This window comes from Chiroxiphia lanceolata, chromosome 5 (genome assembly GCF_009829145.1).
Source record: "Chiroxiphia lanceolata isolate bChiLan1 chromosome 5, bChiLan1.pri, whole genome shotgun sequence".
Lineage (NCBI taxonomy): Eukaryota > Metazoa > Chordata > Aves > Passeriformes > Pipridae > Chiroxiphia > Chiroxiphia lanceolata.
In genome coordinates, this window is record NC_045641.1 from 6,959,228 (window position 1) to 6,983,299 (window position 24,072).

General features: G+C 42.1%; 1 protein-coding gene across 6 annotated transcripts in view; it reads right to left on the reverse strand.

The window, feature by feature from the left end:
• BEND7 (BEN domain containing 7) overlaps positions 1-23,651 on the reverse strand; it is a 46,782-nt gene extending 23,131 nt beyond the window's left edge. For 4 of the 6 annotated variants that reach the window (XM_032688266.1, XM_032688270.1, XM_032688264.1 and 1 more), the window contains exons 1-5: positions 23,352-23,650; positions 19,447-19,530; positions 9,668-9,967; positions 4,239-4,361; positions 1,715-1,983 (exon numbers count right to left, since the gene is read on the reverse strand). In XM_032688266.1, coding sequence (XP_032544157.1) covers positions 1,715-1,983; positions 4,239-4,361; positions 9,668-9,967; positions 19,447-19,530; positions 23,352-23,412 — 837 coding nt within the window. In that variant the 5' untranslated portion in view covers positions 23,413-23,650. Of the gene's footprint in view, positions 1-1,714; positions 1,984-4,238; positions 4,362-9,667; positions 9,968-19,446; positions 19,531-23,351 lie in introns of all 6 variants that reach the window. The other 2 variants (XM_032688267.1, XM_032688269.1) reach the window with 2 other exon arrangements.
• Positions 23,652-24,072: the final 421 nt, after the last annotated feature.

Genomic DNA, 24,072 nt, shown 5'->3' on the forward strand with positions numbered 1-24,072 from the left:
TTTCTTGAAGTTCAATAAGTGCTGGCAAAACAGCAGTGGCAGCAGTGGTGGTGTGCATGACACAGCACACACTACAGACAACCTGTGGAATATCCTCAAGGGAACATGGTGCTGTGTAAAGTGTCTTTCAGTTTTTTCAGGCATTCAGACATGCTGGTCATGAGCACACCAGAGATACTTATGAATAAACAGAAAAAGATAATGCTGCCATTCATTCTGACAGAAGTGACTTCCTTTAGCTTTCTCAAAACGGTTAGGGTCACATTTTATTTTCACATTAAATGTATCTGTTTTCAGAACTCAAATGTTTTCTTTCCAAAGACAAAGCAAAATCAATTTGTTTCTCTCAGGGTTCTGGCTCTGTAAATTTAGTCAAGCAACTACTGTGGCAAGCAGGGGCCCAAGCATGGGTGGGCAGATGAGGGCCTGATTTATGAGCCACATGTTTTCTCTTCTTTTTTTCCTTAGGTCAAATTGGCAACTACAAAGAATCGTGTCCAGCGATGGAACACATTCATAAAGCCAAATTAAATTCCATCGCAAGTACAAAACTGTTTTCAAAACCGTGTTTCAAGCTGACAAGAGTGCCACAAGCAAAGAAAAATTATAAGCACAAATTGCATACTGGAGATAAATTACCAGTCCCTCCCCAAACCTTTCCCTCAAACATTATTAAGCCCAGTACTACAAAAGGAAAACCTCTGAAAAAGCATCAAACTAGTTACTCTGTATCACTACACTGCCTCTGTGGCATGAGACTGCAACCTAATTAGTGGTGTGGCTTGCATCTCTGTAACTGAATTATTATGACAGCTCTTTTTTATTATTAGTTCCCTCTTCCAGAAAGGTAGGACATTATCTGCTACATTGTTTTCATTTATGCTTATTAATACTGAATTTAATTATGCTTTTCTAGCTCATAGTACTTAGGAAATTGGAAAGCGCCTGCTCAAAATTAAAAATATATTAGAGAAAGTAATGACCAGTTTACTTGTCGCTGAACTGGTTCAGATGACATCAATTTAGTCATTAAACAAAGCCAATCAGCCACCAGATACATGAAATTTCTATCACTGTGTACACGAATCAAGAAAATACGTCTACTGCAATTTTACATGGGAAAAGAAGACATTCTTAGAGAGGCGAATTTTGGCCTCTTTAGTCACATCGACATCATCAACAGTGTCAAGGCCCTCATCCAGCAACCACAGTGATGGAGACTAAATGACCGGATTCAGCAAAGACCGAATATGAAGATTATAGAGGTGAGGAGTCCCCCAAAGCCAGTGGGACCAGACAGGCATGAGAGCACATAAATACCCCTTGGCAGGATAAAGGCACACGTGTTACTATTCAACAGCAATGACTGGCTGTGAATGGTTTATACATCCAGCACTTTTCATGGCTCCTCACCTCACGGTGGCTCTTGGCAGTGGGAGAGATGAAGAGCAAGTTCCTACGACAAGCGCAAAGAACCAGAGCTTTGAACTCAAGGAAGAACTACACACTCATAAAAGTTGGAAAAAACCCCCAACCTTTGTAATCAGCACTCCTCTCATCTAACCCTAACATCTCCATTCACCCCCACCCAAGATTTGCTTGTTTATTGTAACAAAAAGTGGGAAGAGACATCAACGGGATTTGAGTACCGATTCTCCTGAATGAGTTAGTGCTTTAAAACCCTGCGATCCTGTGCGTTAAAACCTGAACTTACATCTGATGAAGCCGATTCAAGGATAATTCCAAATCCTGAAACGGGGGTTTCTGGTTTTGGGGCGGGTTCAATCGCTTGCAGACTCAGTCGTTCTGAGTTTGCTGAAAGCTTCTTTTCATTCTCTGCAGCAGCGCTGGGTTTCTTACTCATTGCAACTGGTTCAATAGTTTTGAGGGGCAGTTTTCTCTTTTTATTTCTCTTTCTTGATATTGTTGACTTTTGTGCACAAATCAGAGGAACAGGAGGCTGCTGTCTGTTTTGAGTCCCAACTGAATGAAAGAAAGTAATGTATTAATTTTATAGACAAAAGCAAACATATAATCACAGAGATGCATCATTAAACCGCCGACACACTGAACTTATATTCTGGGTAAGTGGTGTGGCTTCCAGGACTGCTGGTGCAGGGGAAACACATTTTATCACCTTTGCATAATTTTCCAGTCTGCACAATGGGAATAATGACAGTGAGCTATACTATGAGGCTTTTCAAGACATAGTGATAAATAGCATTTTAGGAAAATTAGGAATACGTGGTTCTTTCTCCTAGTGACCACTGGGTGGTTGGTGACATGAAGCACTTAAGTGATGATTGATTTGCATACCCTCTTGAATGACTGAGAATCTCACTGTCTTTGAAGATCTTTTCTTGATAAAGTAAGATAATACAAGTGCTAATGCAATTACAGTTATTTTTATGACTGTGGTCTCCAAGTTAATTAGCTCAGCAAGAACATTTCAAGTACCATTATGTCAAGAATGAGTGAAAACACTATTCAATAGTTTAATTTCTGGGAAAAAAGGTAACCCAAAGTAGCATTGGTTTGCTTTGCTCATACACAAAAACTGACATGTGTTACCTCTGAAATATAAGAAACCATATTTTATATATATATCAATATTTTGCATTTCTCAGTATTCACAATAAATTAAGGCACCAATCCTGAACCTGTATCAATATGAGTTAGTCCTCACTCACTCACTAGCAGAATGCTATCCAGATACAATTATATGTGTGGATAAATCACTAAAATCAAGGTCGAAACAAAAAAAGCCAGAAGTGCTTCACATGTAGATCAAACTCATTCAAATGATGAGTGGGCTACAAAAAGTCCTCATCTACAAAGCCTGAGAAAAAAACAAACCTTACAATACTGTTTATTAAAAGATTTCTGGAATATTTAATTTCTGGCAAGGATTTACAAGACTGTGATGTGTAGTTCATAATTAAGACAGTAGGGTGTTTGAACACTAAAACAAGTTACTACATTTTCGCTTACATGTTTGCATTTTAGGTTTTTTCCCTTTTAGCAACAAAAATGCCAAATGATTTTTTTTTTCTCTGCAAAACTATAATTTCAGAAAATATGAAGCACTCCCAGTGAATCAAGAGCTTCATGAATTAACAAGGTACTTACTCTGTAGATACATAATAAATAAGATATGTTCCTGCTATTGAGGAGCCAGCTCTTTTGGCATAAACCCCATTCCTATAGCTGTCACTCACAAGCCACTTCCAATCACAACGTAACTTCAATGAAATTGGAGTGATAAAGAAGCCCATGTCCCAGCAAAGACTGTAAAACTGGGCCTTTGTGTGCTTCTTTGTAAATTGATGACTTCTAGAAAAGCATTTTTATGCATGTCAACTGATACTACAAAACCTGTCTGATCCTTCCCATCACTCACTCAAACATTACACACTGTGCAGACAAGGAGTTTAGTCAGCCCTTCACTCCACCCATGTTTCAGTTAATTACTCAACACTCCCTTTTCTTACAGAGGTCTTACCCAGCCACTCCAAGAGAAAAACCTCCATGGCTCCACTCCCCATCACTTATGCTGGATGGGCAAGTCAACTGAAAAAATCTCCAACATGTCCAACTCTTTATTAGTATTAACAGTGATTTTTAGCTTCCCAGTAGCCCATGATGACCTACCTAGCTCCTACCTGCCACGGTCTCATTATCTTGCTGGCTCTAGAGCTCTTCTGGTTCTGCACTGTTCTGTTTCAGCTCCCAACCTAGCAGAGAACTAGACAATTCCAATTTCATTTTTCTTACCGCTCAGATTAGTGAACTGGTGAGCAAATCACAAATTAAGCAGCACTGTGAAAACAAACTGGGGGTGGTTATGGCATATTGACCTACCCACTGAGCTCTCATTACAAGAGTATCTAATCACATTAGATTTATTTTTTTTAATTTAGCCTTAAAAGATTCCTGTAAGATAAAATCCCATGTTACAGGTAAGGGTCTGAGAAGTAATAATTACATTTCCAAGAAATCTGTGAAAATCTGACTTTGAACAATGTGTCAACAGAGCAGGAAATAGTCCCAAGTTTTCCTGAGTGTCCACACAGACTTCTGTCTTATTAGACCATTCCCCAACAGGAAGATCATAGAGTCACAGAACAGTTTGGGTTGGAAGGGATCTCCAAAGATCATCTAGTTCAACATCCCTGCAACGAGCCTGGCCATATTCAACTAGATGCTTGTCACAGATAAACACATGTGGGACATTGTACCTGTTTGAATCTGCATCAATTTTCGCATGGTCTTGAGCTCTTGAAGAATCGCTTGCAGGGTTGACTGGCAATTACATGTACAGCAGTTTGGTCCAACTGATGAATTCACCATTGGGATTTCTCCTGAAAGAGAGAGGAATGAAATGGGGGAAAGATGATGTAACCCACAAAAACCCACCCAAACAACAATTAGCTGCAGGTGTTTGAAACTATTATCAATATACCAGATTGTGAAACTAGATCCAAAGTAAGAAAGTAAGTAATTTTCAACATGGTCCCTTTTCAGGGGAAAGGGCCACTTGTTTTTATCCAGTTACTAACATGTTGGGATGCAATGTTACATGGGCTGGAGAAAAGCCTGAATACAATGCACTCCTCACAGCAGGGCTCTCTATTGTCAGGCTGGTTCATCTTGAATAACAAAAGCACCAAACCTCATTATAAACATGCTCACTTTATCACACACATACAAAAAAGCCCATCTCCAGGAACAGTCTCACAAAGAATGAAGACAGTCTTGTGTAATAAAGGTTTGTACTGTACATCAAATGAGGGTCTAGGAATTTTTAAACTGCTTGAATGTTACATGTGATTCTTTACCACGTGAAGAATTGAGAATGAAAATAAAAATACCCCAAAAAACAGGACAGAAAAGAACCACAGCAAAGAAAGCTTTCAAATCTGCCCTTCTGTTTGCTAGGGTGGGATTGTTTTCTATGATATGTTTTCCAGCACTGTGACCTACAAGATGGGCTTTCCACAGTTTCTCTTTGAAAATTAATACAGTAGTTCAAGACATTCTTTTTTTCTAGTAATTCTTACTAGTGTTTAGCTTGACTTACATACTTCTAGTCCTCAGCATTGCCTTTATTAGTGCCTTGCTTTCCAGAAGTTTTGCATTGTAGGTCCTGAATTAGGACAAGCTGTAACAGCTGACAGATTTCAGGCTTTATCTGGATAGTTGCATCCTGCACTTTAATTTAAAATAGCTGTATCCCCAGCTTTAATGCTGCAAATAAAAATTTCCAAATTCAACAAAACACCTAGCAGTATCTGGCTGAAACTGAGGCCAGATGGGATGCACCTCCCTTCCTTTCAAAATATGCTTACAGTCATTTAAATTGATGGGTATTTTACTGCTCATCAAAGCATGCAAGAGGAGGGATGATCATTTTACAAGGACAGGTACAAATGGACCTAACAAGAATCACCTCACTTAGTGTCACATGTGGACTTTGGAGAGAGTATTTTCCTTTTTCTTCCATAGCCTGACACTTATCAGGTGCCCTTTAATCATTACCCAGATAAAGTGAACATAAGCAACTCATTTAATCTCCACTCATAAATCCTCCCATTTTTAGTTATTACTTTTGCTTTCCTCTGAAGCCAAACCAGCCAAATATCATTTTAGGTTTGGGTTGTGCTCTTTCATCAGAGCTCCCTGATGTCAGACCCACAGAGATCCCCTGACTTCAATCCTCACTTGAAATGGCTGAAAATCTGACCACCCCTAAATCACTACCATTCTTTCCTAATTCTTCCAGTGTGTCCCTCCATCCTCACATTTCCCTTCCCAAGCACTTGTTCTCTACCTTCTTCCATTCAGTCCTTCAGATCTGAAGCAACATCTATCAGACTTGAGCAAACTGATGGTCGTGCACCAAAAGTGAGCTACTTGTAAAGCTGAACTGATGTATCCCTTAAAGATTGCTGACATCTTCTGGGTGTCACTCTCCTCTTCTCCTCAGATATTCAGAATGTCCACACTATAAATTTTGGTATTTTAAGATATCATCCATGGACAAATACATGTTAAAACTGCACTGAGATAAATGGACTAGTTCAAAAATCTCTGCAAATCGAGCAAATACAAATGCAATAGTACGACTGGCTTCATCTCTCCAAAGTTTCAGCTGCAAATAAAACAACTTTTTAGAACTAAGAAGTTATCTGGAAAACAGGCTGTGAGTCTCCAATTGAAACAAAAAGGTTTCTGACTCAGCAGGACTCTGCCTAGTTTGATCTCACCCTTCCTTTGTACACTCTCTATTCACTGGAAGTTCCTTGGGGCATGGATAGGATTTTACCTTTTCAATGGTCCATAAAGTGTTTAGTCTATTGTTATAGGGAGAGAGGGAAAAAAATAATGTTATCTTTAGCTTTGCAGCAGATTACTCAGAATCCCTCATCTTGACTCCACTAATACCCTTTACCTACCTGTTACAGGTAGACTTTTAGGTAGATGAATTTCAAGACTACTTATAATTTAACAGCATAACTCTGTACCTTTCAGTAAGACAAGTAGGTACCCCAGAAATGGGAGTCCCATGAAATTAGGAGAGTTTTATTAATAGAACATCCTTCCTTCAGTGCTTTCTCAGTTGTTTAAAGACTAATCAGCTTCTCAAGATAAAACCAGCCCTCTCTCTTGATCAGAATCCAATATTCTAGTGGGCTTCCGGAAACAGTATCTAAAAGACCATAGTGGGGAACCAGGGCTGGTGGCTTTTGTTTCCTTCTTAATAAAAACTTTATATCATGGTAAACTGCATGTGAAAACTTGGACAAATGGTATCAGTAAATACCTGTACATCTTTCCTGTTGCAATGTAACGTGTTCCTAACAAAAGCACACAGACTCCTGATGGAAAACCAAAGGGTCTATTTTCCCACTGAGGCACAGGGGATTTACATTACAATCCCCATTAGCATTGATAGAAATTACCCATGTAAATCTACCATAGGTACTGGGAATGGGAAAAGAGACCACCAATATTTCAAATCAAAGCAGGGTTCTACTGACTCCATACATATTCATGAAGGTTTTTTATTTTCTTTCTATCCTCCCTCCTCTGATCAGTTATTGTATTGTAAGAAACATCTTGTAGAGTGTTCTCAGTCATTGTTCCAAGCACTATCTTTATCATTTTTAGAGGACAAAAGCAACCCTTTTCTACTTGTTATAAATCAATTTTTAATTTTAAAAGGAGATCAGACTTTTTATTTTTATGAAAGAGTCTTTAAAGAGCCATCTCCCTCTCTTTTGGAAGCTAGCCAGCAGGCAAATTTGATACCTGCTTGTATGACTGAGAGAAGGAGATGACACAAATACATCAGCTGCTTTCCCTGAGTGAGCAGTAAGTAGCCCAGAACAGCGGTTCTTGAAGCTGGATCTATTGAGAAGGAATTCACCTGTTGTAACATTGCTACCAGTTTATATTTGAAGAGCATGCAAGTACTACCCATTGAAAATGATCTTGATATAGCCCAAAAGCAATTCAGCTGCTGCATCACTGCTGGATTTCCCACAGAACACAAGAAACTCAAATGTCTTAGACTCTGTGAGCTTGTTGTCTCAAACAGGGCAGACATGTTGCTCACTGTAGCCCCAAGGGGCTTCCCCTAAATGTAGTGGGTCACACGTGTCTACCCAATATCCTGACTTGTGGAACTGCCATCTTAAGTCTGGCTTGGAGTAAATCATTTTGCTTTTCAGGTATGTTCCTACTCATTCCTCTGCTGCAGCAATGTCTAGGCTCCCCCCATTCCTCCTTTGCTCTATTTTTGTCAGTACCTTTCTCACTAATGCTTTCTGTTAAACATCCATTCCAGCCTCTCCTTGAACCATCCTATGAGTAGGTAACTGTACCAGTGAGATGGACTTGATGTGTCTACTGCATCCAAATTTCAGTAATTCAGAGGGCCTACAGGATGTACCTTTACTTCCTATATAGTATCTATCCACAATGGACAGAAAGTTTCTGGACTCGGATCACCTGCTACAGATACCTGAACATCTTCCCAGTGATGACCTCAGCCTGACAGCCCCAGGTAACAACCTTATGTCAGGCCTGGACAGTTTTGCTCTGGTAAGTTAAACACCATGGTAAGTACCAAGGAGGAGTATCTCCCTTGAGGTATTGTTCAGCATCTCTACACCCAGCTTTTAGGGCCTTTGTCCATCCGCTGAATAACATCTAAAATGCTGAGTTAGATGCTCAGGCTTTCAGTGCTTTCAATGCACGGGACAGGGGGAATCAGGCATGTCACAATGCCCAGAAGAGCTGTGTGCTGGGTGAAAAGCAGTTTTAGAGCTTCCTCATAGCCCAGAAATTCATCAAAAGTTTTCCTTTCCTAGAGTCCAGGCTTTGGAGCCAAAGCAGCAAAACTGCCCAGCCTGATCACAACATCTCACTGTAGGCAGACACCTCTTACCAAATTGCTACGCAGATTGTCTTTTCAAAGGTGGCCAGCGGAGAGGGCCCACACCCATCTTTATGTAATAACCCAAAAGATTGCATTCCTTTCTGCAGCAGGACAGCTGCAGAGGGAGGTGCCTCCTGGGGCACTTCCCCAAGAGCTGGGAGCCTGGGCATTCCTCCTGTCCAGCCCAGGAGGTTGCTCAACCCAACTCTTTCACTGTCCCACAGGCCACTCTAACCTGTAAGGTATCATAAATCAGCTGAACCCTTCCTCCTCACATTAAAAAAAATCAAAGCACTGACATTTTCTTGCATATGGGGCCAAATCCTGTCAACATGTTTTAGCTCACATGCTGAATCAGGCCCCAGAGGGGATAGAGGTGCTGCTCCACCTACTTTCTGGATTTGGGAACCAGGCACCTAATCTGTGCAGGCTTGGGCACTTCTGTGCATGCAGAGAACTGTCCCTGCTGGTGCCCAGGGCCTCTCAGGGCAAGGAGGCAGATATGTGATTAATTTTGTGTCCTTCCATATTTAGAAGGTTGTTATGGTGGGACTTTGACAGCACAGTTTTTTTAACGTGGCAGCAAGACTTTCATTCTCTGGGACTTAACACAACAAGAGAAAGGCATCTTAAAGGCACACTGCCATCTACCCCAGGGCAGAATTCTCTGCCAGTACTAGAAGAGCCACGCTCTAGTACACACTGTTCATAGGTAGACTTCATCACTTCTTTCCTCCGACGGTCTCATAGGAATAAAAGCCTACGGCTGTGATAGAATTTTGTCCCTGCAGTTCAGTGGCCTGTTAAAAGGCTGATGCCATCCCCTCGTGAAAGGCAGTAAAATCCTGCTCCACGAGTGGTGTCACAACAGCGCTACACTACTCATGGCAAAGAGGAGTGGTAGAGGTTGACATTTAATTAGCCATGAACTTTATAACAATGGCAAAAGCTGTTTTAGTAAGTACTGTAGAGAAATTAAGCATTGAGTAATTCTGTCCTATCACCAGGAAACCATTTTAAAAGCTAAGACAGATGGTAGCAGAATGCACTGTGCCCACTTTCACACCTTTCTGAAGTGATAACTATGTGCTCATTTTGTAGACTCTAAACTATAACTGCTTTCAGTGCAGTGGTACAATGTATCACAACGAAGGCAGATATTTAGTACAGAACAAGGAGAGGGGGAAAAAAAGTACCATTCTCAGTATCTAACACAGATCATACCATTGGATGCCACAGTTCGAGTCTGATTTTGGAACGTTTTGGATCGAGTTCCGTATTGCCCTGAAAAATGGCTGGCTTGGGGTGCTAATTCATTCCATGCACCGCTCTGGGAGGGATGAAGGCTCGCCTGGGACTCTGCAGGGGGATTCAGGCGCTGGGCCCAGGCTAAGTCTAAATCTTGGGGCTCCTCCTTCAGTTTTTCTCCTTCTTTGCCAACCCGTTGATAGATTCTTCCAGTGCTGTCATTCAGTAATCTTCTCATCCCTGTAATTTGTTTTTTAATTTCCCGGCTTTCATCTCCTAATGAAAACAGAACCACAGTTATCACTGTAAATTAGCAAAAACAGTAATGGGTAGAGATTATTGATTTCAGATACCAAAAAGAGCTGGAGCACAGAATTAAATAAATAAAGACAAGAAAGAAAAGGGATGGTTGAGTGGTCGCTGGGATGTACCAGGCTGCGCTTTCACAGAGCCATGGCTGACAGCCCTCATGGCTGAAAGACCTGCTGAACTTGGCTTTCTTGATGCTGTTTCTAAAGCTTTGATGAGTGAGATTATTTTTTTGCCAGAAGGAAATAATAATAGCTACAGCAGTTTCAAATAAACAGTCCTTTTAAGAGACTGATCCTATTCAGGCATTGACATCAGTGGATATTTTCCCCGAGTAAAGCCTAAAGGATCAGACCCTTTATGTATCAGTTTGCTGTATGATGAAGGATAGATCCTAAAAAAAAAAACAACAAACACAAAAAGCACCACATCGTACATAGACACACACCAACACTGCATCTATTGATTTTAATGAACAGAATCAGTTCCTTAGTCCACAGAATTTAATAATACTGGATTATACAGGAATAAATTAAACAGTAGCTAACGTGTGTAACTGTATATAGCTGACCTGCTGGATGTCTTGAAAATGTAGATTATAAAGACAAAATGAAAATATACACAAGAAAAATGTGACTGTTCCAAATAAATTCAGGGCATTTAAATAATAATAGTTATACACTTTAATACTCCTGGCACCATTTAAGTATTAATTTTACATATGAAACTGCTGATTGCACAACGAATAGATGTGTTTTGGGCAGATAGCAGCTATTTCGCTCGTTAAAGCATACACTACATTTCAGGAGTAATAAGGAAGTGTTCATTGCCCCTTCTGAAATAAGAAGCTGCTGGTTTTTTTAATGGTAATAGAAAAATGAAACACCCTAAGCAAATGGGAAAACGAAGATGCAGAAACTGAGGAATCAACTTTCCTCTGTACTATTCTTAATACAGTAGTGTCTGGTATCCTCTAGTCAATTGACATTCGTGCTTCCCAAAATAAACCTATTTTTGGCAAACCTACAGTGCAAAGAAAATTTCAGATGAAGAAAACCTCAACTCTCCAAAATCCAAGATGCAAGGTGTGCTGTCTCTGGTTTAACAAGCTATTTGAAAGTGTGCTAATTCGAGGCAGGTGAACAATTTTATCAGCTTAACAGCTCTGATAAGTTCCTTAAACCTAGATGCATGACTACGAGCAGCTACACCAGACAGATAAAAGAGCAGCAAACCCCTCCCCAGCTCAGTGTGGCTGGGACACACTGCAAGCCCGGCATAGCTAGGGATGTGCAGCACCTGAAAGAGGGATTTTTTGCTCTAGGAGGCGAATAAGCAGAAGGGGACAGGAGCTCTATGATCCACTCCAGCCTCTGCTGGATCCCAGCATCTCCTGCTTGACCTGGTGCACCGGTTCCCTGGGCTGGTGCCAGCTGGCTCCAGCCCACCCCGATCCAGCGAGGAGAGTGGGTGGATTGCAAGACAGCTTCCAGTCCAAACTTAGAAAAATATTTGCCAACTCCGTACAGCGACACTCCAGCACCGCTTCCACTCCAGCTAAAGCGGCGAGAAAAACCCTCTGCAAGGGAGTTCTGCGCTGTATTTATTTATTTTGTTGGTTTGGCCGCAGGTTTATGTGTGCGGGTGTGATTTAATTAACAAATCACAGCACCAATTCCTTTAAAATGACACTTTTTGGCTTCAGCCCAGCCAGGGGTTGGCTGTTTGCAGTTCCCAGCCTTGAGAGGCTGCAGAGTACCGCTGGACTCCAATTACTGAGGCACTCAGACCCGTACACTGCAGACTGCCTTTTCTCCTGTACGTGGCTGTACCTGCTCATAGCCCAGATTCAAACACTCCCACCACACCGGAGCCCGGAGCACACCCTTACTGTTGAACCATTTAACATTACACCAGGCTCTCAAGAGTTTTATGTTGGCAATTTGGATTTGTATTCAATGGCAAAATGTAGGTGAGTATCAGAACAGCTTCCCACCCACCCCCTCCTGCCGGGTGCAGTGACTGTGCTACACGTCTGGTCGGGTGACATGTTGTTAGAAAGATTAAATTTCCGTTACCCAATTACATAAAATATTAATGTTAATTGAGCTTATTCAGCCTTGATTCTGTTCCCTTGTTCCTTCATATAGAAGTCTTCCTATACAGTGACACGAGCATACTTAACTCCAAATAAAAACCCCTAAATTTATGTTACAACAAACCCTGAACTTTAGGTAAATCCTCACTTAAAGAAGGAGAGTCCCCTTTTGTAAACTTGTTTGTTGGGGTTTGCGTTTTGGGGGTTTTTTTTAGGAATTTTTCTGTTTGTTTTGTTGTTGGTGGTGGTATTGGTTTCTTTTGTTGTTTCGATTTGGTTTTTAAATATGCCTTCTATTTTACAAGGAAGGGCAATAAACCACCATAGAATATGCTGAGTTGGAAGGGACCCATCAGGATCATCGAGTCCTACAGGACTACAAGCCTGACTTAAGTCTTCAGTGCAAATTTACATCCCTCCTCTCCCAGTCATGACTTTTTACAGCTTTAGCTTGTAACAGGCCAGGAAGAGCAGCATCCTGCCCGACAGGAGTGGAGAGCAGCTGATGTTACACCATCTGAACCTGCAGACAGGAGCAACATAGATTTAACTAAACAGATTTAACTTCTTGCTCCCTGGTTATCTCATTTGGCTATTAGCTCTAGAGCCTTGTGATAGCATTTTGTTATCAGCTATTCCGCTGCTGATAATTTTCACAGATAATAAACATGTAATTTAAAAATCTAAAAAGAAAAAAAAAAAGGAAGATGGGGCACAGGGAAAACAGAACAACTCAAGCTACTATGTCCTACAGAAGAGCCAGCCCTCCTTTTTAAATGCTGAATAGGATAATCAATATGAAAAAAAATAGTTTATTACACAGAAATCTCCATTATCTATTAGTGAAAAGCCTTCCAAGATAGATGTTAAGGCCTAAGAAGAGTGGTGCCTATTTCAGCCTCTCCCTGTACATATACCAGGAGTCCTCACTATTCCCAAGGAGATGGGAATGCCTCCAAAGGGGTGGCTACAGGATTTGCCACTTCGATTCCCTACGTAAACCCTTGGGTTTTATCTGAAACCAATGAAGTTATTTGCAAAACACTAAAATATTTACAAAATGCTACTCAAAATAGAACCATGACAAGGTACAGCCCTATTCAGGGCTGTATATACAGGTAGTAATTGTCACAACAAAAACATAACAATTTTTAATAGCTACTGTTATAGGTGTTTCTATGATGGACCCTTATACACAACCTACTTTTGTCCACATGACCTGACCTGTAATCTTATAAAACAACAACAAAAAAAGCAAAACAAAGCTCTTCAATAAAAGCTACACTTTGAAAAGTAATTTTCACAAAATTAGTTTCAATCTATTTCCTTGCTGAAAGTATACAGAAAATAAAAACTTCCTGCTTTGAAAGTTGCAAAAATGTTTAAAATTACAAAGGCACAAATGTAAACCAGAACTGCCCCAGGATGTAGTAGAATCCACTTGCTAAGTGTGCAGCTGTCTGAAGAAATAGACCTGTAAACAACTGCAGTTAACAAAATATTAATAATAATTTATTACACTCTTTGCCTTTATATGACTGTCCATCTTTTTGCTATTATGCTTATTAAACCGAATCTAGATACGGTACATTGTCTACCAACAAGTTCTTACACTTTTCCCAAATAGTTTGTCAAATATTATCACAGCACTGCAAAGAATTATAAAATTATATATAACCATACCCACATGTTCAAATATTACTTTTATCCCACTATCAGAGAAGTGGTAACCACACCTGTAATAATGTGTGGTTTAAAGTGTATAAGTGGGTAAATAGAGTTAAGGTTGGACAATCATCTGTGTTTGATATTTTCTTCCTTTGACTCACATAAACAAATGGCCATAATGTTCTCTTGGTCCAACATTTTGCAATTAATTTCTTTGTTTCTAACATTTATGTTTCTCTCATGTTTTGGGAAATATTCATGGGTAGCTGACTTTTAAAATGTAGTTTTTCTATTAATTAGTGTCTAATTTTATGTTGTTTGGGCAGCTGAAACTCCTATGGAACTTTTTCCTTTCTTAACTGTACAAATAGGGCTTTTTCCTCCATCAGGTTTTGTATCTCAGATATCCATCTTTGTGTCCAACTAGGCTGAAATTAGTAGATGAATTCAGGAGTTATCTGGAGGGTAGGAATAGCAGCAACAGGCAGCCAGACAAGCACATGTGAGCTGACAACAGCCTGGTTTGTAGGGAAGCGAGGCTTCAGAGGTGAGAAAAAGTGGAAGTCGATGCATATGGCTTGAAAGCTCAACAACAACAACAACAACAAAATAGTTGCAACGGGTTATATAATCAAACATATTAAACTGTAATTTATTAGATGCCACTTGAATGCTGCCCTCCCTGGAAGGGGGCCAGCAAAACTCAGCTGCCGTGTTTGAAGACTCTGTGTAAGGGCTGATTCAGAGCGGCCCACACAGGGCACACGACCCTGCTGCTCAGCCAGGCTGAACTCACCAAACACCTCTTGGAATGCTACAGGGTATTCACGTGTTTCCTTCAGAGACAGTTATCCCAGAAGGGAGCCCAGCATCCCTTCTCAGCAAAAACTATACCCACATCAAATAATAATTTTCAAAAATCAAGATATTTTTGTCACTGTCATCCCATACCAGAAATGATCCTGAAATAGAAAGTTGTGAAGGTCAGCACGGGGGAAATAGAGGAGCCATGTGTGTGGTTCCTTATCGGATCAAAGGTTCCCTAAATCACGTGGAAACTTGCTGTAACTGCCCTGTGCATAACTGGAATTGGGCATCTGCGTAGCTGAACTCATGGGGTAAGCACAAATTCCCAAAAAAGGGATACCTGGTCTGTGCTGGCATATAAGAACCTACACTGAAGAAAGAACATGGGCAACAACACTCTCGGTAAATGCAAAATCTAAACCCCAAGTCATGGGGGAGGGCAGTGGTCATGCACCATGTCAGAGGGTCACACAGGCAACACAATCTATTATGAGCTGGGAACTTTGACTACCCCAAGCTAACAGGTAGGGACATTTAAGCTGTCTCAGCTGAGGCATCTTAGTAGTGCTGTAAAGCATCATTTAAAAGCACTTGCCTATCTTCATGTCACCACACAAAGCACTGACATTGTATTTACAGGAAAGCTGGATCACCCTCAAATTAGACCCCCTACTCCCAAAGCCAGCACAAAAGTACATGGGTTGATAACCCTGCCTACCACGAGACACACAAAATTAATAAGCACCACAAACACTAATGTAAGCAAAGCAATTTGCAGAATCAAGCCCAGGATCAGACCCTGAGATCATTCAGGATTTGGGGGGGGTTATTTCTCTGGAAGCTGGGTCAGACTAGATGGCACAGCCATCACTACCACCACAAAACAACTCTTTGGAAGAGCCTGGTGAAAAAGTTTCAGGAACACCTAACAGGAGCAGCTACAGAAGCCCAAGTTACACACTTTGATGCCACACTGTAATAGCTAAATCACTCAGGAAAGGACAAGTGAGCAAAAGTTCAACAAAAGTATATATTAATGGGGTCATATAATTAAAAAAGTAATAATAGATATGCAACAACTTCCCCCAGTTCTTGGAAATATCCCAGGTCAAGATCATGCTTCATCCCCAAGGAGGAATGCTTTACAAAGTTAGATCATTAGAGACCACAGACACAATAAAATAAACTTTATGCAGTCTTAATTACAGAAGCCACTACTGCTACAGCCAGACTTGGGATATAATCCTATCAACAGTAACACAGGTGTGTGAAGTTACTTGTTAAGTCAACTTTTTCTCTGTGAATAAATTGCAAAGGATGTAATTTCTGGGACAGAATAAATTCTTGAAATTAGTGAGTAACTTATGCATCGCTCCCCTGCTCCAAGAACACATTATTTATTTTTACCATGACACAGTGAAGTTATTAATCTGCTGCCTTCCACTTCAACAATGCGAAATGCTGTAAAATGCACAGACACCTGCATTACAGTACATTTCAGTTCCACTTTATATCAGTCATAAACATCTCTGTTTTGGACATCTCTTCAAAACAAATGCTCCAAGCACACTGTGCGTAGCATTCGATTTTATGAAACTATAAAAGTTCTTCACTGTTAATTACACAGACAAATGTCTCATCACACATTTGATTACCAGGATAATATAATTAGTTTTCTACATTAACCTTTCAAACATAGAGCCTGAATTTCAAGTTGAAAGCATTGTAAAAAGGAGGTATACTATATTTCTACCTTTTTGTGATGGCAATAAAATATTAAGACTGAAAAAAAGCAGTATGGTGTATGCAAAAATTTTTTTCTTTTTCAATGGACAAGCTAAGCTTAACCAGTACTGTCCATAACACAGTCCCCTCATGGGTTTGTAATTCCAAGTCTGGGCCTGCAGCCCTATGACAGGAAGTTTATGCTGATAACTGGTAAAATCTCAAGTCAGGTCTGTCTTAAATCTTGTCCATGTTTGAGGTTTAAGCACTTCACTCGGGGATGCCTCCTCTTCTCAGACTGAGCAGCCTCTTCTGGTATCAGATAACTAAGCCCTTCCCTTTAAAACAAAAGACATTCCAGTGCTCATCTGTAAAATGCAGTGGGGATATTCTACATTCCCCCAAAAATTTTTTAAAGACTGTGTTTAAGCATGTCCTTCATCTAGAAGGATGTGACTTCTTGTTCATCATCTTATCAGAAGAAAGGATCAGAGGACAGGACAAGCCACCACATCTCCCACTTCAACACTCCACCACATGAGACAACTTCACAAGCTCCATTCAAAAAACAACTGGAATTTACACCATCACAACCATCAGAACTCATGTCCACTACCATGTTCCTTTAACTGCACTGAAGCTTCCTCCAATTTTCACCCCACACAAAGCCATATTTTGCCCACCTGTGCTGATGCAAAAAAGACTATCTAGGTTTAACAGGTCTTTCCTGACATTCGATCCTTAATTTATCTGTATGTTAAACAGGCTGGATTCTTCTGATTTACTTATTTACCCTAGCAGCTTCCCTCTTCTCAACAGCACATCTTCAGTTTGAGTTCTTTGTGCTCAGCTGTGCAGCCAAAACATTTTGCACATCCCATTCCTGATTCCTGATAAATCTTCACTCATTTATATAGTGCCACTAACATTTCACCTCTTTAAAGGTAATAGCTTCAGTGCTGGATCTTAGCATCCATTCCATGCTAAAGGCTGCATCACATTGAGGTTTCAACAGCTGATCCCATGGATCACTTAAATTAGAGAACAAACTTGACTCCAAACCAACAAGCTGCAAAGAAACATCCTCCTCAGGTAAATTTTGGCAAGAAAAAGTGAGATCAAGTGAAGCAGCGACAATACCCTGAAGCACCTTATAAGTGGACAGGACACAGAGCTGGGGAAAGGGTTGTGATCCCATCACCCCTGAAGCACAACAAAGAAATATTACCCCTTGGAATGAGAATTTTCTAAAAGGAAATCTGGAATGCCAAATGCCACGTATACCAGATCCCTGTCAAAAAGTGGGAGTCCAGATTTCAAGTGCTTTCTGCTAAATTCGGTCCCTAACACCAGTCTGCAAATCTTGCACGGTCACATGTCATTCAACAGTGTCAGACCCAGCATATTTTGAGGAAATCTAAAGGTTGGACACTCGGGAAATACCATCTTTTCCTTTCCATAGCAACTGAGGGCTGGCTCCCAGGACTGCAACTCTGTGCTTCAGTACCTGATAAGGAAGATCCTTGATAGAACTCACATTCTTAAAGGTTAAATTCTGACTGACTCTTGAAATAGGTGAACTTGAGGCACTTAAATGCCAGAGCACCATCGGTCACAATGAAAAGCTGAGCATAATAAAAAGTAACAAACCCCAAACAAATCTAAGGACAATACAACCAAACCAAACTCAAAATCAGTTGGTCTGACTCACAGCACAGATGTCAAAGAAAAGACTCCTGTACATTCTTAGAGTACCCTGGCTTAAGCAGATTGATGCCTAATTCTTGCCAATCTTTATCATGACTTAGGGTTTGAAGAGAAAGTATTTGAAGTAAACCTCTGGCGGAGCTCACTCCATCAGGTTTATCAGACTTCACCAAAAGTGCTTATAGAACACGAAATCCAAACACAAAGCAAAGCAAACACTTTTGCTTCTCCCTGGAAATGGGTGTAGGGAAGAAATATTTGCTCAATATCCTAATGGTGAGAAGCAAAGAAGGGAATTTAACACAGCTCCAACCCCCATGTAAATGTTCCAATCATCAGAAGATTCCACACTGCCCAAAACATCCTCCTGTTATCTCCAATTTGCTGCTGACCTCTAGAAGAGGATGTGACACTATGAATTTAGGAGACAAGGGCATTCTGTACTCAGATTGACTTCAGGTGCTGACTCCCACTTTCCAATGCTTCTTGCCAGCTGCAGGGGGCAACATGCACAGACTACAGAAATCTAAAAACACCCCACAACAATATTTAGGCTCCTGGTGCTGTTAAGGAGAGGCAGACATCTCCAGATTTCTTGCTGCAAAAGCACCTGCTTTCTCCTAAGCCCAAACAAGGTGTCCAAGAGCTTACTTTACACAGCTAGAGTCACGGTAGTTCAAAAATCTGACCCTTACTTCTATGAGTTTGGCCTGCCAAACTTTTGCCAACAGGTGCTTTACTCAGGAGAGGTCCTGGATGTGACAGGAGGGAAGCAGGAAAGGAAGAAGCACTCCGCAGGTGAGGAGTTATACGGGACAAAAAGCACATAGGAAAGGTAAAGGTTCACTGATAACCAGTCCTAGCAGTCCTATCATGCTGTAGTCTCTATATTACCTCTCTATTTTCTTTACACATTTGTAACTGTTGATTTAATTTAATTTTGCCATGGCAGGATTAGCAGGCAAGCTCCAGAGGTGAAAGGACATTACATTAAGACAGCACATTAATCCTCTATCCCACCCAAGGCAGAAGCAAAACCAAACAAATAGCAGCTTCCTGGAAATTGAATTTCTGTTATCCAGATGTCAAAGATGTAATACCCCAATTACACAAACTATTGCCAGTGAAGCATGCCAGGGAATATGCAATGTAAATGGGGTGAGCACAGAGCTGCAAAACTGCAGAGTCAGCATCTGGCTCTCCGAGTGAGTGATAATTAGCACTGTGTGTAGACACTAATAAACATTTATGTCTGAAATTACAACTTTTAGCAGTGTTAATAAAGGATATATTGGCAATTCGTAGAATAAAAGGGTCTTGAAAAGAACGTCATATTAAACAATGGCAGGCGCTTCCTGTGCTTGCACAGAGATTTTTTTTCCTCCCTAATTGCAAATGGCCACGCTATGTTGCTCAGAAATTAATCAACACAAGCACATACCTAAAAAAACTGGTTGTGTTTCTTTGGTCTCCCCATTAACATCATTGCTGTAGTCAGAGATCTTATATATCTCATGATGGTAATCTGGAATGAAAACGATAAAAAAAATTAGAACTCAAGTGATCTGGAAAAAATGAACACTGAACACATTGCTACAGTTTTACTACATAATTTATCAATATATCTGCAGTTTATTTCATGTACATCAAATTAACCACAGAAAATGTGCTCTGTATCAGCACCTCCTAAAAAACCTTTGCTCACACTGGAGACTCAGCTCAAATATTTCACAGATTTTAGGGAACAGCTATGCCTGCCCTAAATTACTGTGTTCATTTTCACAGCAAATTATCCCACCAGATGCCAATTATCTGGCTTCTTGTTTTACAGATGGAAAGCAGATTTATAATGAAAACTTTACCTTCCCAGAGACCAAGGGAAACTTTCAAACTTCACCTCAGTAAGGAAGTCAGCAACGTACATCAGGGCTGTATTGTTCAGCTATCCTGACTCATACTGCTATCACTAGCCCTCAAATTCTGAACAAAGGAGGGTCAGGGACACCTCAGGATATTCACCCCTAGAAATCCATGTCTGTGCTGACCCTAAGAATAAACATTGGCATCTCTGTATATGAGATGTTACAGGATATTAAAAAAATAAAATTCACCACTGAATTTCTATTTCAAATAAAAGAGTATTTTGCTGTGAAGGTCTCTGTTGTAACCCCAGGCAGGTGTTCAGTAGAACGAGAGCTTTGTTTACACGTGTGCACAGAGGGAATAGTAAGTCCAAGGAAGAAAAAAAAAAAAAAGGTGTCTAAAGCAGTTCTCCTGGATGCTATTTCTGACTCTGCTATTGGCACACACTTTGTCCTTCGGCAAATCGCTCAAGACCGAACAATATATTCAGTGTCTTGAACCAGCCACCTCCCCACCTCACTCCTTCAACGCCCTCCCAGTTCCCAACGCTCTCAGCTACTCCCTCCGTAAACTGGTTTTTATGTTTACTTGCCTCACAAAAAGCAAGGCAGAGATTAACTCATGGCAAAGCACTTTGGGAGATTCACTTAAAAGGCACAACAGAAACAGAGGGCAGCATAAGCAGCTTGTCCTCCCACAAGCAGCACACCTGCACCTCTGACCAAACAGCTACAGGATTGGAAAGGTCTCCTGGAAGTCAAACTTTTTTTGTTATGTGCTGTTTATTTGTATAGCACAACTGTCTCGAGGGCACAAGAGGAGGAACAACCCAGTAAGTAAACTAAAATCAATCCTAACACAGTGGCGCAACAGAAAGAGAAGGCCTGGAAAGAAAACGAGGGGAAAAAAACCACAGCAGGGAGTTGGAGAGGTCAGCGATGAGGTGCTGCACAAAGGGCTCCTCTGCCTCCCAAGCACACCCAGTGAGCGAAACAGGTAAAGGTGAAGTTTGAGATATGACATCAAGGAAGTACAGACTCCTTTCACAAGGCTAAAACAACGGGATTTGTGCTGCCTTCCATGGTCAGTAGCTGTCCTGCTGAGCAAGGGGAGTGATGGGAGTGGCCTGGGGGGCACCTGATGGCCAGTCAGGGTCAACCCACCACACTCTGCACCTTCATCCTCTCAAGGCCATCCAAGATCTGCTGGGAGTAAGTACATGGAAACTAGGACTTAAATGACTTACAGACTCATGGTCCTAAGATATGTAGATTACACATGGTTTCTTCTCTAGCACTTCCCTCCACACATCCAGCTGGTCACAACACTCTTCTGGTCTGCAGCTGATGCCTTAAAGTCACCACATGTCAGCCCAGAGGCGGCTGCGTTTTAGCGCAGGAATGGATTTCCTCTTGATCTGGTCACTATTGATCACCTTGATAAGGTGCTCTGAAGTTATTTTTGGGACAGAGTAAGCATTGTACAGGCACACACCATTAGCAGTGTGGTAGATGGTGTGTTACCAATGAATTGACACACCATACCCTTTTCTCTTTGGTTTCCTCCTTCTGCCTTGGATGTCACAGTCCAGGCGCTGCAAAAATCCATATCAATTTCACAACAGTAAACACTAAACTGTGACATTACCGAATGACTCCTGCAAGAGGCAAAGGCCAATTACAAGAGACAACTATTTATACATAATTATCTTTCTAATCAACTGTGATAGAAAAAGCGTATGCGAGTGCAGACTCACATGCAAAATGTGATTTTTATCTCCTCCATTCTCAAAGTACAAAGATGTAATTTTCTCTCTAGGATGTGCTTTTAGTGTAGCTTTCTATTTGACATTCTACATCCAAAAAGAGACACCAGATAAAATAAGAATTACTAATAATGTACCATCATAGCTGAATTTACCTATTAAAACAATGTTAAATAGATTGTCTCATGCACTGAAGCATATCTAAACCTGTAAGTAGTGCAACTGAGACTGGCAAAATAATCACCTGTTTCTGATAGTGCATGTATTCTTTCTACAAGTCCATTAGGACAGAAATAAAACCAGGTCTTCAATTTCAGTTTTGTTTTTCCACGTTTCACTTTCACCAACTCTGAGGCTCTAGACCCGTCCTGCACTAACTCTGCCTCCCAGTCAGGAGCACGTTCACTATCAAAAACCCCAAACCCAAACCTGTTCTCCGCAAAAATCAAACCCTTGATAGGTTTGCTAAAGCATATAGAGTTTCAGACACATCTGACAGGTCACTGACCCTCTAGTTTCTAACAGGGAGCATGTGTGATGCTCCAGACCCCCCTACCACCATATAACAGTCATTATTTACTATTTCTACTGAGTTTATTTTCATCTTTGAATTTTTTCCCATCGAATGTAATTTTTCCAAGCACCTGCAAAGACATCATTCTTGAGGCAGCAAGTCCTGACACTCTCGTATGTGTGTCCCCCCTTTCACCAGTGTGACATGACACCCAAGCAGTCACCTGCCTTGAACTTGGCATGCAGGACACACACGGCGCTTCATGGAGATATTCCCGTCCAATACTTGAAAACACAAAAGGAAAAACGATCTCGAATCAAATCCATCAGGGCAAAAACATCTCATCGGCCAGAAAAGGGACAAATCTCCAACCAAAATAAATTCCTAGGGGTGGGAAGTCCACCTGTTAAAATGCCTACCAGAGGCTGCATCTTTTTTCCCTTTTAATTAAAGAAAACAACAACAAGACTGAAACACAGAGCTGTGCTTCTTTCCCGACATGAATTCAAATATTTCCCCCTCGCGATCCCTTTTAAAATATCCTCTTTTCCAAAAGCAAACACACCCCGAGCGAACAAGTTACACGCCGCCGGCTCTCCCCTGCCCACGTACAATTAATTACCTGCGTGGATTTTTAATAAAGCAACCTCGATTCAGCTTTTCTTTGAAATACACGTATGTACACAGCCGAGGGGACGAAAAAAACCACCCCAAGCACAATAAATCCACAAGAGTTGAATACTAAGAAGGTCCGTCGCCGCTCAAGTGTCATTATTTTTTTTGCTCGCTTCCCGATTTTACCTTTTCTTCCCCCCCACCCCCGCCCAAGCAGGATTTACCACGAAACACGATCTAACTTTATTTTGTGCAAGATCTGCCTGGAAGAAAACCAAACACGTCCACCTTTCTGGGGGAGGCGGGGGGGGGGGGAAGAGGAAGGGGAGGTGGAAACAACACATAACACACATGCAAAAAAATAATGAAAAAAAAATTAAAAAAAGAGGGAAGGGGGTGAAAGAAATGAAATACATAAAAAGCGTGCAATGGTTTCGGGGAGTTCCAGGGGAGGATTGCGGAGTTCAATAACAGAGCCGGGGGAGCGGCGGCCCCGGGGCGCCGGCGTTTCATAACGCCCCGCTCCCCCCGGGGCAAAAGTCGGGGCTGCCCCCGGCCAGCGAACAAAGCCCCGCGGCCCCCGCCTCACCTTCGTTGACCAGTTTAAAGCTTTGGGATTTCCTGCTCCTCTTCCTCTGGGCGAACTCCATGGTGCGGGCAGGAAGGAGCGGGGCGGACACAGGACCGAGCTCCGTCCCTCCGATCAGCAACACACGCGGGGGTTGGGAGACACGGCGGCTCCGGCGGCGAATAAAGGGATCCGGGACAAGTTGGCTCCGCTCTCCCCCCCGCTCCCGCCCCGAACTTTGAGGGAAAGCGGGGTGCGGCGGGGGGAGCCCCGCGGGGGCGATGCCGCCGCCTTCCCCCCCGCCGGCTGCGCGGCCGCGGCCCGGCGGCGAAGGGCGGCCCGCAATGGCTTCGCCGCCGGCGCCGGGACCCCGGTGCCACCTGCTGGGGGAAGGAAGGCGGCGGTTCCGCCGGCCGGGAGCCGCCGCCGCCACCCCGGGGCCGGCCCGCCGCCACACGGCCCCGCCGCGGGCTGAGGGCGAGGGGCTGAGGGGCAGCGCCATTTTGTGTCCCCCTCCCGCCGCCCTCTCGCACTCGGGCACCGGCGCTGCCCCCTCGGCGCTTCCCGCGGGCGCCCTGAGGGGCTGAGCGGGGGCAACTCTGAGGGGTTTGGCGGGACCGGGCCGGGTCCAGCGGGGATGGGGTTGAACTTGGCGTGCGGGAAAGTGGGCAAACCGCAGGGACTGATAGCAACAGCTGTTTGTTGCCGTGTTTCACGGGAATCACTACAAGGATGTGCCCGC